General features: G+C 41.3%; 1 protein-coding gene across 1 annotated transcript in view; it reads right to left on the bottom strand.

Moving 5' to 3' along the window:
- NRK (Nik related kinase) overlaps positions 1 to 12,271 on the bottom strand; it is a 122,690-nt gene that overhangs the window by 45,162 nt on the left and 65,257 nt on the right. Inside the window, exons 12-15 of the mRNA XM_074962591.1 lie at positions 11,666 to 11,873; positions 10,588 to 10,752; positions 8,868 to 9,032; positions 4,362 to 4,514 (exon numbers count right to left, since the gene is read on the bottom strand). Coding sequence (XP_074818692.1) covers positions 4,362 to 4,514; positions 8,868 to 9,032; positions 10,588 to 10,752; positions 11,666 to 11,873 — 691 coding nt within the window. The remainder of the gene's footprint in view (positions 1 to 4,361; positions 4,515 to 8,867; positions 9,033 to 10,587; positions 10,753 to 11,665; positions 11,874 to 12,271) is intronic.

Raw genomic sequence — 12,271 nt, 5'->3', positions numbered from 1 at the left:
CCTGCTTAAAATCCCTCTGTGCATTCAGTGGGAACTTCCTGTCCCAAATTGCTACCGTGTGTCGCTATGCTCTGTTAAACAGCTGCTGTGGTTCATTCCAGAGGTAGCTGCCGTTCAATGAGTGAAGTTTCTTTACACATTTTTTCTATACAATACCTCAGAGTGGTATTTTACTGATTAATTAATTGAAGTCAGTAAAAATGTTTAAAATGCTCAGTAGAAAGATACTATAAACAGGTGATTATTGTTTACTTAATATTTCATTAATTTTCAATACTGTAATTTATATAAAAAATACAAGTAAAACAAATAACTAAGCACTAGGCACAGAATTTCAGAAACATAACGTATTATGATTCTGAAGTCTATATAACCCATCCTGGACTAATTACTTTATGGGAACAATAGGTCCTCATTAAGATTCCTTAACAAATATTGAAAGGAACAAAGTATAAAAGAAAAGAAAAATAAGCTAATCCCAGTTTATACTTTCTAGGCGGGATGGGAAAACCAGATGCAGGACACAGTTTTATCTATTTCATCTGCTTAAAGATTCAAGGTGCTTTATCTCAGTTTTGGGAGCAAACAGCTTTATTAGCATTTAGAACATTTAATGGTCTATTTTTCCAGTTTGTGTTCTAAAAAAAATAACTTTTTTGCCCAACATGATTGCCACTAATAATAGTTTTTATTTAACCAAAATTATCTGTGGCTGCAAGGTGTTCCCTCAAGTGGCTTAACCTGGGGATAGATATAGGTTTTATAGGAAGTATGTTATCAATACACAGGAATATTTTTCTCCATCTTCTCCTAGGCCCTGATGCAACAAAGTACTTAAGTGTGTGCAGAAATTTAAGCATGCGAGCAGTTCTGTTGACGTCAAGGGGGCTACTCCTATGCTTAAAATTAGGCACATGCCTAACTGCTTTGCTGAATCAGGGCCCCAGTGACTGGACAAATCCAAACAGGTGCTCTATGGGTGAAGTCTATTCCTGTGCAGATAGCCAGCCCAAGGCTAACATAGAATTCAGGTCCCACTTATGAGTGAAACTCTGGCCCCACTGAAGTCTAAGGGAGTTTTGCCATTGACTTCTATGGAGCCAGAATTACACCCTATAAATCAAAAGCAGTGGAACCCCGGGGTATTGGAGATAACTGCATCTCCTTGTGTTTGTCTGAACGAATCATTTTTACAGGGAAAGCTCTGTTGATGATTTTGAATTAAATAGAGCTCAATCGCATTGTGTTTTTATTATAAGCACAAGTGAGGGCATCCCACCCACTCCTAATCCCCGAGGCTTCCCTGTGGGTTTCAGAAAGATGCCCTGGGACCAAAGAATGGATCCTAACTGAGTTGAGGTAATGGGCTCTTTTCTGCATGGGAATTATGACAGAAGAGGACACAACACACAGCAGAGAGGCCATGCTTGTTTGAAAAAGATTCCAGAGGGGGAGTACAAAACAACTGGATTGCTTTGTGAGGACACCCCTAATATCATTTTGGCATGCATCCACAGGCATTCCTGGATGCTGTCCACATGTTGTCATAGGATGGCCTAAAGAAGGGAATTTTTTTTAAAATTACTGGTATCTTTGTTGCAGAGCTTGGATCAATTCATGATTTAATGCACAGCTGATTATTTTAATACAGCCAGCTTTCTGGTTCTAATTTAGCAAAAAAGTAGGACATTAATAATGTTCTATAAATTTTAATGTGTACAACTGAGAAAATATATCCAACAAATCCTTACAGGTGAACCACAAAGCCAATGAAAACTGAGTTCATCACAGATTTGTGTGCTACATCTTTCCATTAGCCCGGCTGTGGGAAACAGCGAGAGGGGAAATATGTGGATTTTTTAAATATAAGTCTCAGGCACCATGTAATTCTGAAGATAACCCAGAATGCATCACAGATAACCATGGGGCTCAATTCACTGCAGCCTTGCACCTTATCATATGCAAAGTGAGTGAAGACTGGGTGGAAAATGTAACCACTAGGGTCCGGTAATGTTTTGCAGCCCCATTGCATGGGTGAAGAGGACTACACAAGGTGCAAGGCACTTCCAAATCAGGCTCTCTGCATCTTCGTGGCTGTGATGAGATTTCTTCTTTAATCATTCAGATACAGATTCAGCAAACCATTAAGTGTCACTTGATCTTACGGAGTCTGAACTATGACAACATGCAGCCGCTGCTCTGACCTTTCAAAGCCTGGATAGTGGTACTTCAACACACACATCTGGGATTCATTTAGTTTTCGTATTAGTTTTACAGTTTACTTTTAAGTCAATGGTATTATATTTTGAGAAACAAATGAGCTCTACCCCTCTATACTTAGTTTTACCAGTCTTTGTCTCCGAGTCTTGTAAGCTGCAGATGACTGACTGGTCTCTTAGCCATCTTATACCATAAGCACACACGGCAAGAATGCATTGGTTCATTCCACCTTGCCCCAAAATGCTAAGTTACAGTGTGTACATTCATATGATTCACAAAAGGAATGAAAACACAAAACTCATTTTCTTCTTGAGACTAACTGCAAAACTAAATGTTTCTGATGTGGCCATTTCAAGAGAAGGATTCTTACACAGTATGTTTCCAAACATGCTTTTTGGAAACCATGTCTAGATATAATTTCTGCCTTTGATACAGGAATCTTTAAGCCTACTTCCAGTTTTAGGACAGTTACATTAGTAACCAGAGTCTAATAGCAGAGATTTGGGCAACTCACATGGGGCAGACGCTGTAAGGATCGGAGTAAAAAATAGGTATATGGATGAGTGTCAAGTGAACAAGGAAGGAAAAATCAAAAGCATCATGGAAAAGTTCCAGCAATGATTCCTGGCCAAGCAAAGTGAAGTAGAGCGTGGAATACAATCTGAGAGGGGAGGGAAAAGAGAATGAATTGTGCCTAAGTTGGTCTCACGCTTTAAGAAAAACTGTTGGTAATAGCTCACCTTAAGTGATCACTCTGGTTACAGTGTGCATGGTAACACCCATTGTTTCATGTTCTCTGGGTATATCAATCTCCCCACTGTATTTTCCACTGCATGCATCCGATGAAGTGAGCTGTAGCTCACGAAAGCTTATGCTCAAATAAATTGGTTAGTCTCTAAGGTGCCACAAGTCCTCCTTTTCTTTTTGCAAATACAGACTAACACGGCTGCTACTCTGGAACCTATCTTAATTTGAGAAGACTTTCACAGTTCTGAGGGTCAAAAAATGATTCTGGAAATTGTGAAACCCTCTGCAGTAGTGGAAAGTGGCAGCTTCTTGGTGCCCTTTAGAACTGGGGTTCTGGGCCTGGGAAGAACCTGTACGCGTGTGTGGTGTCCCAGTGAATGGAACTATACTAACTATCCTCTAGGTGTGAAGGTGTAAGGCTTCAGTGGAGGCAGCTGGTGTCCCAGTTGGCTCCCTGGAGATTTTAGGGGATTTATAAGGCTTGTAGGTCAAGTCCCCTACTTCTTCCAGGGTGAGGCAAATCTTCGGCCAATGATGGAAGAACACAGAGGAAACTCAGCAAAAGGAACTCCACAGATCTTCCAGGTGCCGCATGGGAGCAAAATCTGACCCTACATTGATAACTATTCCTCATTCCACCTCCGTGTGCTTTCAGAATATTTAACAAGGTTGGCAACAATTTCGCCAGTGCCAAGGCCTTCAGGTATTCCCCGCCTTTTTCATTTGTTCTATAAAGTGTCATTTACCTTTCTGGTGCTATGTAAATAATACAGAATAAAATCCTTCCATAGGAAATAAAACAGCATAGTTGGTTCAGGCTTTTTGTAAGACATGTAAGGACTTGGCTACACTTATATTTTTTAGCTCTCTAACTTGCTGGCTCAGGGGAGGTAAAAAATCACTCCCCTGAGCACAGCAAGTCTGAGCGCTTTAACGCACTAGTGTGGACAGGCTCCCAGCGCTCGGAGCTTTCCCCTCGTGGAGGTGGATGACCAGGAGCCCTGGGAGAGCTCTCTCCCAGCACTCGCACGTGACCACACTCACACTTCAAAGGGCTGCTGTGGGATTACTCCCGTGGCAGCGCTTTGAAGTTTTTAGTGTAGACGTAGCCGAAGCGTGACATCCGTGCCGTCAGGCATCAACATATCTGAAATTAACTGTTATCTAGCCCTAATCTGCAATGCCTGCATACAATCCCATTTATAATTCAGCAGGAAAGGATGGTATCAACAAATTCTTAGGGCTAGATTGTCACAGCCCTTAGTCAGCTGTGCCAGGGGGTCAGAGGGAGGAAGGCCTCTTTTACCTCCTCTGCCGAGACTGCAATTGACTTAAGTGAGGCCACGATTTCACCCCATGTTTTACATACTGCATATGGAATAATGATACTTTACCTGTGCTAGCACTGCTCTTTGCAAAGCTGGGGTGCAAGGACTAGAACTACTGCCAGAACCTAGTCTCGTATGTGGCGTGGCTTCGTGTCCGAGAACTGCTGCCCAGTTGAGCTGAGTCTGTATCCCATCATTTTTCTTCTTTCTGTCCTCGGCCTGAAAACAAGAAATAAAATCAGATCCATTGCAGACGACAGCCTCAGTCCTGCCATCAGATCCCTGTGGGTGCACTCTGATGTGTGTGCAGACCCACTTTGACGAGACTCCGTGCGGGTGTAAGATCTGCCCATGTGGATCCAAGTGAAGGATCAATACCTATACATTCTCCCTAATTTGAACCTCACCTTTTACATGAAGCTTCCAATCTGCAAGAAAACTCACTGCAGCATGATACTGCCAAGTAAAAGCCTCAACTGTGAGGTGCTTGGATTGCAATTTTGTTTTCTTTCATGCCACTCAATGTATTATTAGTTGAGATCTCATAGGAGGAGGGGGACCTTTCCTTATGTCTTCAACAGGATTTTAAAATTTACATTGAATTTCCTCCTCCCACTTCCCCCGCAATGTGTGGTCTGCTGCACCTGTTCCTTCTGCTCCTGGTGTACAGTCACCTGACCCGATAAAGCAGACATTACTTACAGGTGGTTTTCTGCATTAAAATATGTGATAGCATTTTATATTGTTTGGAATATTAACCACACCACATAAATTTGGCAGATGAAAATGTCCGAAACTGTACAAAGATCGTTTCATTTCCAAAGGCCCTGCTCACTACAAAATTGCTTTCCCACAGTTTTGACCCTACAGCTCTTTCTGGTTTTACTCAACAGGACTAATTCCTGTTTACTAATTCTTTAGTGTAAACCTTTTGCTTTTCGTCTGATTTAGAAGGATAGGAACAGTTTTACAGAGCTACCCAGAGATTAATGCTAACTCATTCCTAGCTATCGGTGTCTAAATATTTTATTTTATGTAGGTAGTTTTTTTTAAATGCACCTATCACTGTATCTGGGTGCTTATGCCTATGTTAGGAAGGGCATTAACACTGTTGGGAACATATTCTAGGAACCTGCTGATGACCTGTGATGGAGAATGATTCCCACTAGTTTCACAGATCTGTATTGCAAAAGGCACTTCATTAAAACAAACAAACTCCCAAAGTATACCAAGAACTTTGGGTGAAATTCTGGCTCCACTGATGCCAATGGCATCACTCCCATTGACTGCAGTGGGGCTAGGTTTTCACCCTTTGTATCTTCTCTCAGTAAAAGACAAGTGCCCCCCCCCAGTCACTAGCAAGGAAAAATGAAAATATTAAAGTATTTTGGACCGTGACGGGTTGCCCCCCTTTAAGGTGCCACCTGATATACTGGGATACCACTGAGCCCGCCAGTTCCACCAGCCTGGGCCCTCTTTACCCTGTCTAGCCAGGCTCTTAAGCCTCCTCTAGCACACACAGAGGCAGGGCTACACCCAGCTGCAACAGACCCAACGTATATTGTCTTGCGCTGTAATTTAGCCGTGACCATGAACTGATTCGAAGACAGTCTCCCCTTTTCACAGCTAAGCGAATGAATTCTCAAGAGTAGCTTCCGTGGTCATGAAGAACAATTTTTTTAATTCTCTCAACTCAGCTGTAGAGCCAGTGAGCCTTGGGCATGAATGTCTGCCAACCGTCATTTAACCAAGTCTCATAAAAGTACTAATGAACGTAAATTCGATTTCTGCAGAACAAGCTCTGGAAGAGGGAGTAACCTCTGTCAGAAGTCATGTTTTTGTAGTGCGGAAGTTAGCAGCTCTTTGGATAAGAAAGCTGGAGAAAGATCGATACAACTGATAAGTTCGATGAGACCTAATTTTTAGAGAGGGTCAAAACATTTTGACTTTTTTTTAAAAAGATGACATACAAAAAGTTGAACTGAAAAGCAACTGGCTTTTTTCCCAAAATTTGACAAAAAATAATATTTTGCCACTGATCAGTGGCACTGATTTTTATTTAGCTGGGAGACCCTGCAATTCTTTTCCAACCACGTTTTCAGCAAAATAGTGATGTACAAATGTGATTAAATATAATCTATCATCAAAAACAGAATAAATAAATGGCTGCAGTATGGTACAGTGAACACAAGAGACCATTAGTACTGGTGAAGAAATTGCATATTTATCTGATTTCCCTTATCTTTTTTCCTCAGTGCCGCATATTTCCAGATGAGTCCAGCTATGCACAACTGATAATGTCAGGATTCAATATTTAGCTTAAAATTTAACAGGAACCATATGAACTAAATTCTACAATACATTTTATTCAAGTACAAAGAGGTCATTTATGGAATACATGTCAAAACCAGATGAATATTTGAGTTGACATTTTGCTGTAGATTTTTCCCTTGGCTATCGCAAAAAGAAAGTGAAATAGGCTCAACAGAGATGCATTTCTTCCCCCACCCCTGAGAAAGTTGAGCAGAAACACAACATTTTCATTGACTCTTGTAGGTACATATTTAGTAAATAGCTCGCTTCTCTCTCTGTGGGCCCAACCTGCTGACACAGCCTTGGCTAGGTTTCCAAAACAAACATTGACTTCCAAAAAAGCTAATTCCGATGTCACTAAATTATTTATTTACTTACTTAATGCAATAAACCTCTTGGAGAGGAGACATTTGTTTTTGATAGCTAAGTTGCGCTTCAAACAGAATTATGCATTCTTCTGTTTTCACAAACAGCTACTGTAATAACATGCTTAGGCGTTTTGTTTCCCTAAACTGATTTCATATCATTGCTTGGTTTTGTTGCAGTATTAAAATGTATCACTTCAAAAGTCTAGCAAAATAGTTCATTTAATTTATCATCAGCAGAGGAAATTCCATCTTGTGAACATCTGCAGATCTCTTAATCTAAAGCTCATACACTGATAACGTCAGAGTTCACCCGTTTAGATACTGAAGCAAAGTATGCTTATCAGCATTCTGCTTTCCTTAGACACACACACACACACACACACACACACACACACACACACACACACACACACACACACACACACACACACACACACACACACACACACAGTTTTTCACAAAGCCTTTACTCAGGTATTTTGGAAGGTGCTTTGCTAGAAATATCACCCAGACTGTTCATGCCCCATACTTTACACATACACAGTAAACATGTGGGGCATGATTCTGCAAGATGCTAGCAAACTGCTCCCAATCCAGCAAAGCACTTCAGTACATGCTTAACTTTAATCATGTGGTAGTTCCACTGGCTGCCGGACTGAGCCCCTAGCTGGGAAGTTTAAAAAAGAGAAAAGGGGCTAAAAATGATGGGATATTATATACAATAAGGGAAGCAAAGGAGCTTTGGCTCCATGACAAGATGACACGATACAAACTATCAGTAGGATATACATATAAAGAATCCATTTTGTGGGCAAAAACCTTTTTTGAAGCAGCAAAAAGAACTGAAGCTCTGTCTAAAGTAAGTCACTGACTACATGGTCATGCGTTATCCATCAAATCTAAACTTATTAGGTAAAGAGACAAAGTGGTAGAGGGTACTATCTTTTTTGGGTCCACTTCTGTTGGTGAAATAGACAAGATTTTGAGCTACACACCTCTTTTTCAGGTCTGGAAGAGGTCTGTGTAGCTTGAAAGCTTGTCTCTCTAACAGAAGTAGGCCCAATAAAGACATTACCTCACCCACGTTGTGTCTCTAATATTCTGGGACCAATACGTTTACAACACTGCAAATAACTAACTAAAGATCTTTAAGTACAGTGAGTGGCAAAGGATGTCACATTGCTTGTTCATTGACTACAAGAATCTAGAGACCTGTGCTTGGGTTTAAATTACAGAGGAAAAAATGTTTGTGAATCTGAACTAGTTTTCGCAAAAAGAACAGGAAGACTTGTGGCACCTTAGAGACTAACAAATTTATTTGAGCATAAGCTTTCGTGAGCTACAGCTCACTTCATTGGATGCATGAACATCTTCCTGTAGCTCACGAAAGCTTATTCTCAAATAAATTTGTTAGTCTCTAAGGTGCCACAAGTCTTCCTGTTCTTTTTGCGGATACAGACTAACACGGCTGCTACTCTGAAACCTGAACTAGTTTTGCAAACCTAAAATCAGTCTCAGGGGTTCACCAAATCTCATACGCCACAAGTTTCATTCATCCCTAGTCGGAAGGCTAGGACATGACAGAGAGAGAAAGTAGACTGGTTACATGCCGTTGCAGAATGTGGCCAAACTGGCTGTGTGGAAGGATCTCACTTTTTTTCTCTCCTTCATCAAATCCACTTTGATTTGGAGTAGAAGTAACGGAGACAAAACCTGTACTCTATGGAGAGGTGGTAGCCAATCAGGCTTCACTGCGATATATAGTGCCTGGGAAAAAACACACCTTTGCCCAGATTTGGGTTAAGGTTTGTCCAAAAGACCAGTCAATTCCCTTCCTCTGAGTTACCTGCACATCACAAAATGTAACTGTAACAATCTGTTATGTGGGTACCTCTTTGCTTGTACTGCTTGGCGGAGGCTGTGATGCTGAACTCGAGCTCTTTGGAAGCTCTTTCTTCTTTTGCTTGTGGTCATGCTGAAGAGAGAGCAGTTGGGTCTGATCTTTGGGAAGAGTCCGATGTAACTTCTTATTGTGTTGCACTTCTTCCATCTTTTTCTAAAAACAAGTCGATATTAACAATTTTCACTTTTTAAACATTCCTACTGGGATTCTTAAAGGGGCTCACATGAGCTGTATTTCAGTAGGAGTCAGGTGCCCATCTCTCTTAGGTCCCCTTTGAAAATGGCTAGAATCTTGGCTCTTGTGAACCAAAACTTCCTGAATTTGCATTTAATAGAAGTATAGCCTAAAACAATAACAAAAAAGCCCCTCTGCCAGCTCCAAAGTGTTCTCTTAATATTTTTCATTGGTGCCTTTCTAATACTCTTATGACTTTTCCAAAAGCCAGTGGCTTTATTGAACATTATAGTTTTGAAGGGTTCCATGTTTCCAATTCCATATAAGCAATTCACCTGTGAAAACACTGTGGCCAAAATGCTAGACTTTGCACCTGTTACAAGATCTAGGTGGTGAAAATATTTCCATTTCAATTTCATTTAGTGAGGGAGAAAGTGGGGTTTCAGAAGGAAAATAAAGGAGCTGGGGATTTACATTAAAGATGGGCTGATGTTTGTGGGAAGCATACAGGATTACTATATTTTTCAATCAAGTCAAAAGTAATTGACTGGGATTATTTTAATTTTAATTGTGTACCATACATCATATGGTTTCTTGGGTATACAAGTTCAGTAACTTATTCAGAAAGTGTGTGGGGAGGTGTTTCCTGGACCTTCTTTTCCAGGAGGACAAGATGAAATAGGAGACAGAAGACAGATGCCCCAAGCCCATCTCATGTACGTTGTGCTCAGAGGGATCAGATGGATCTGCATTGTATTCCATTTCCATCCTTTGACTGTTTTACGTAATCATCACTTTCTACTTTACTTTCAAGGAACAGAAGAAATATCCCAGATCTGATGCCTTCTGACAGTACCCTACTGTACGCATTAAGACTTTCAAATTTTCTGACTTTACTGGGAAATATAATCCAGTCTAAATCAACAGGAAATGCAGATAAAGAAATGGCCAGATTTGCACTGCTCACACAGAAGCTGGAAAGCTGCCACAGTGGGGCAGGTACATCCTTTTATGTAGAGAGGTCCCCAGATGTATGCCAGATTTGGCATATACCACCCTGTCTTGGCCTTCCCCAGCATGAAAGGTATGTGGGAGCTGGGGGCAGGAGGGTGCTGTGCTCCAGTCATCCCAGGCCAGGGCACAGCCTCTATGGGGCCATTCTTAGTAATTTTCGACATGCACCGTGGCAAAGTAGGCCTTAAGGCGTGAGCTGAAGGAGAAGAGGGTTGTGGTTTTACAGACCAGCTCTGTAAGGAAGTTCTACATGTTAAGGAGCAGCATGGAAATAAGTGCAAAACTTAAGGGAGAAGAAATCTGGCATTGCTGGAGGAATGGAGATGACTCAATGCAACACAAGCAGAGAGGGGCAGAGTTGCCAGGGGCTGTTAAGGTGAGGAAAAGAACCAGTAAATAAATGAAAAAAGCCCCTCTATATGGTCCTTGACCTATAGGAACAAGACTCCATTAATTAACTTAGACTTCAGCCACAGAAACAAGGAGCCGTGAATTGCATCGGTAAGTCCTAGAGTTATACCTGCTTCCTTTCTGATTTCCTCTGTCCGTCCACTTTGCACATTTCCTCGTCAACAAATCTCTTGTCATCTTCACACTTTTCATCTCTGCGCTGAACTGCCTTAATTTCTGGCCATCTCTGCTCACATTCTTGCTGCTTCCGGAGCTCTTCTTCTCTCTTCTGATGCTGAATAAGTGCCAGGGAATAGCATTGTTCATTTTAAATTTTACTTCTTTGATTAAAGATTATTAGTAAAATATGCAATTAGCTATACACTTTTTATTCATAATTATGAGACATTCCCAACAGAGAAGGTCAAAAAACCCTATTCCTGGAGTATAATCAGTGGTGGTGTCATGTATTCTAGTATGACCCAACAGAAGTTGATGGTTGTGTTTGGTATTAAAATAACGATAAGCTTCTGGGATTATATCCTGGCCACACTGAAGTCAATGGCAGTTTTGCCATTGATAGTAATGGGACCAGGATTTAACCATTGCTGTTGGGTCAAACAAGCCTCAATCGTAGAATTCCTTATTTCAGCACATGGCATTTTGATAGGGAAGAGTTATCTGGAGTGCCTAGATTTTGTTGGAGCAGATTGGTGTTTCAAAAGCATCATCTTAACTGTCCTATAATGGCTTCAGAGGCCATGAAAAGACATGACTCTGATTTAGCAACTGCAATGTAGCACCACAAAAGCAGAGTGCAATCCTATCACAGGTACCAGTGCAGTTTGGACTCACAAGTATAGACTTGAACTTGGACTATGCACAAGGGCAAGGGAATAAGAATTCCACCTCTGTTTTGCCTACCCATTCCTGGGGTCCAACCACACTGAGGTAAGTGTGGTTACACATCGACTTCCCAGAGCACATGGGCAGGGAGTTAGCAGGAAGTGGGTAGAACCTTTTCAAAAAATTGATTAATCTCAGTGGTCAGAAGCCACAAATTTCTACCAGGGTTAAAGATTCCAAACCAGCTGGTGACGGGAATTTAACAAGGCCTCTTTTTCTTTTAAAACCTATTCTTGAAATTGGCATAGTTTCGTTGGTCACTGATTGATATACGTGGATTACAAATACAAGCCATTTCCTACATCCTCCAGCCTCTTCCTCCGCTCTTTTTCTTGCTCGATTCGCTTCTGCCGCTCTGCCTGCAGCTGCTTTTTGTATTTCTCCTGGTCCTTTAGCTGCTGCTGCTGGAACTGCTGCTGTCGATGAGGGTCAGACCGATTTTTGTTCTCCTGCTGCAGCCTCAGAAATTCACGACGGAGCGTTGATTCACCAGGGATATTAACTATGGAACTGTGAAACAGAAGAGAAGTTTCTATAAGACTCACCATAACGTTAAAGCCGCAGAGCAAGTACAAAACGTTGCTGGGAAATGGCAGGCTGCCCGTGCTAACAAACGTAAATGTTCAAATAAATCTCCACAGAATCATTCTCTGTAGGCTGGCCATGCTTCGGTATTTACTACACTCCAAAATCCAGGCTGAAGCTGATTATCTGCTTCTTTGTTTGTGACATTCCCTCCCCATTGCCGGGGAATTATGAAAACAACATATTGCAGATACCTTACACTCAACATTTAGATGCAACAGCTACAAACCAGTTATGGCTAACTGGGTACCACAGAGCATTAGGGGGTTAGAATATGGTAAGAAAACCCATCTGGCTGAGGAGAGGTGCCTTTGATGAAAATG

Source organism: Natator depressus, chromosome 9, assembly GCF_965152275.1.
Source record: "Natator depressus isolate rNatDep1 chromosome 9, rNatDep2.hap1, whole genome shotgun sequence".
NCBI classification, from domain to species: Eukaryota; Metazoa; Chordata; order Testudines; family Cheloniidae; genus Natator; species Natator depressus.
The sequence above is the reverse complement of the archived record's forward strand: the minus strand, read 5'-3'. Positions and strand labels throughout refer to the sequence as shown.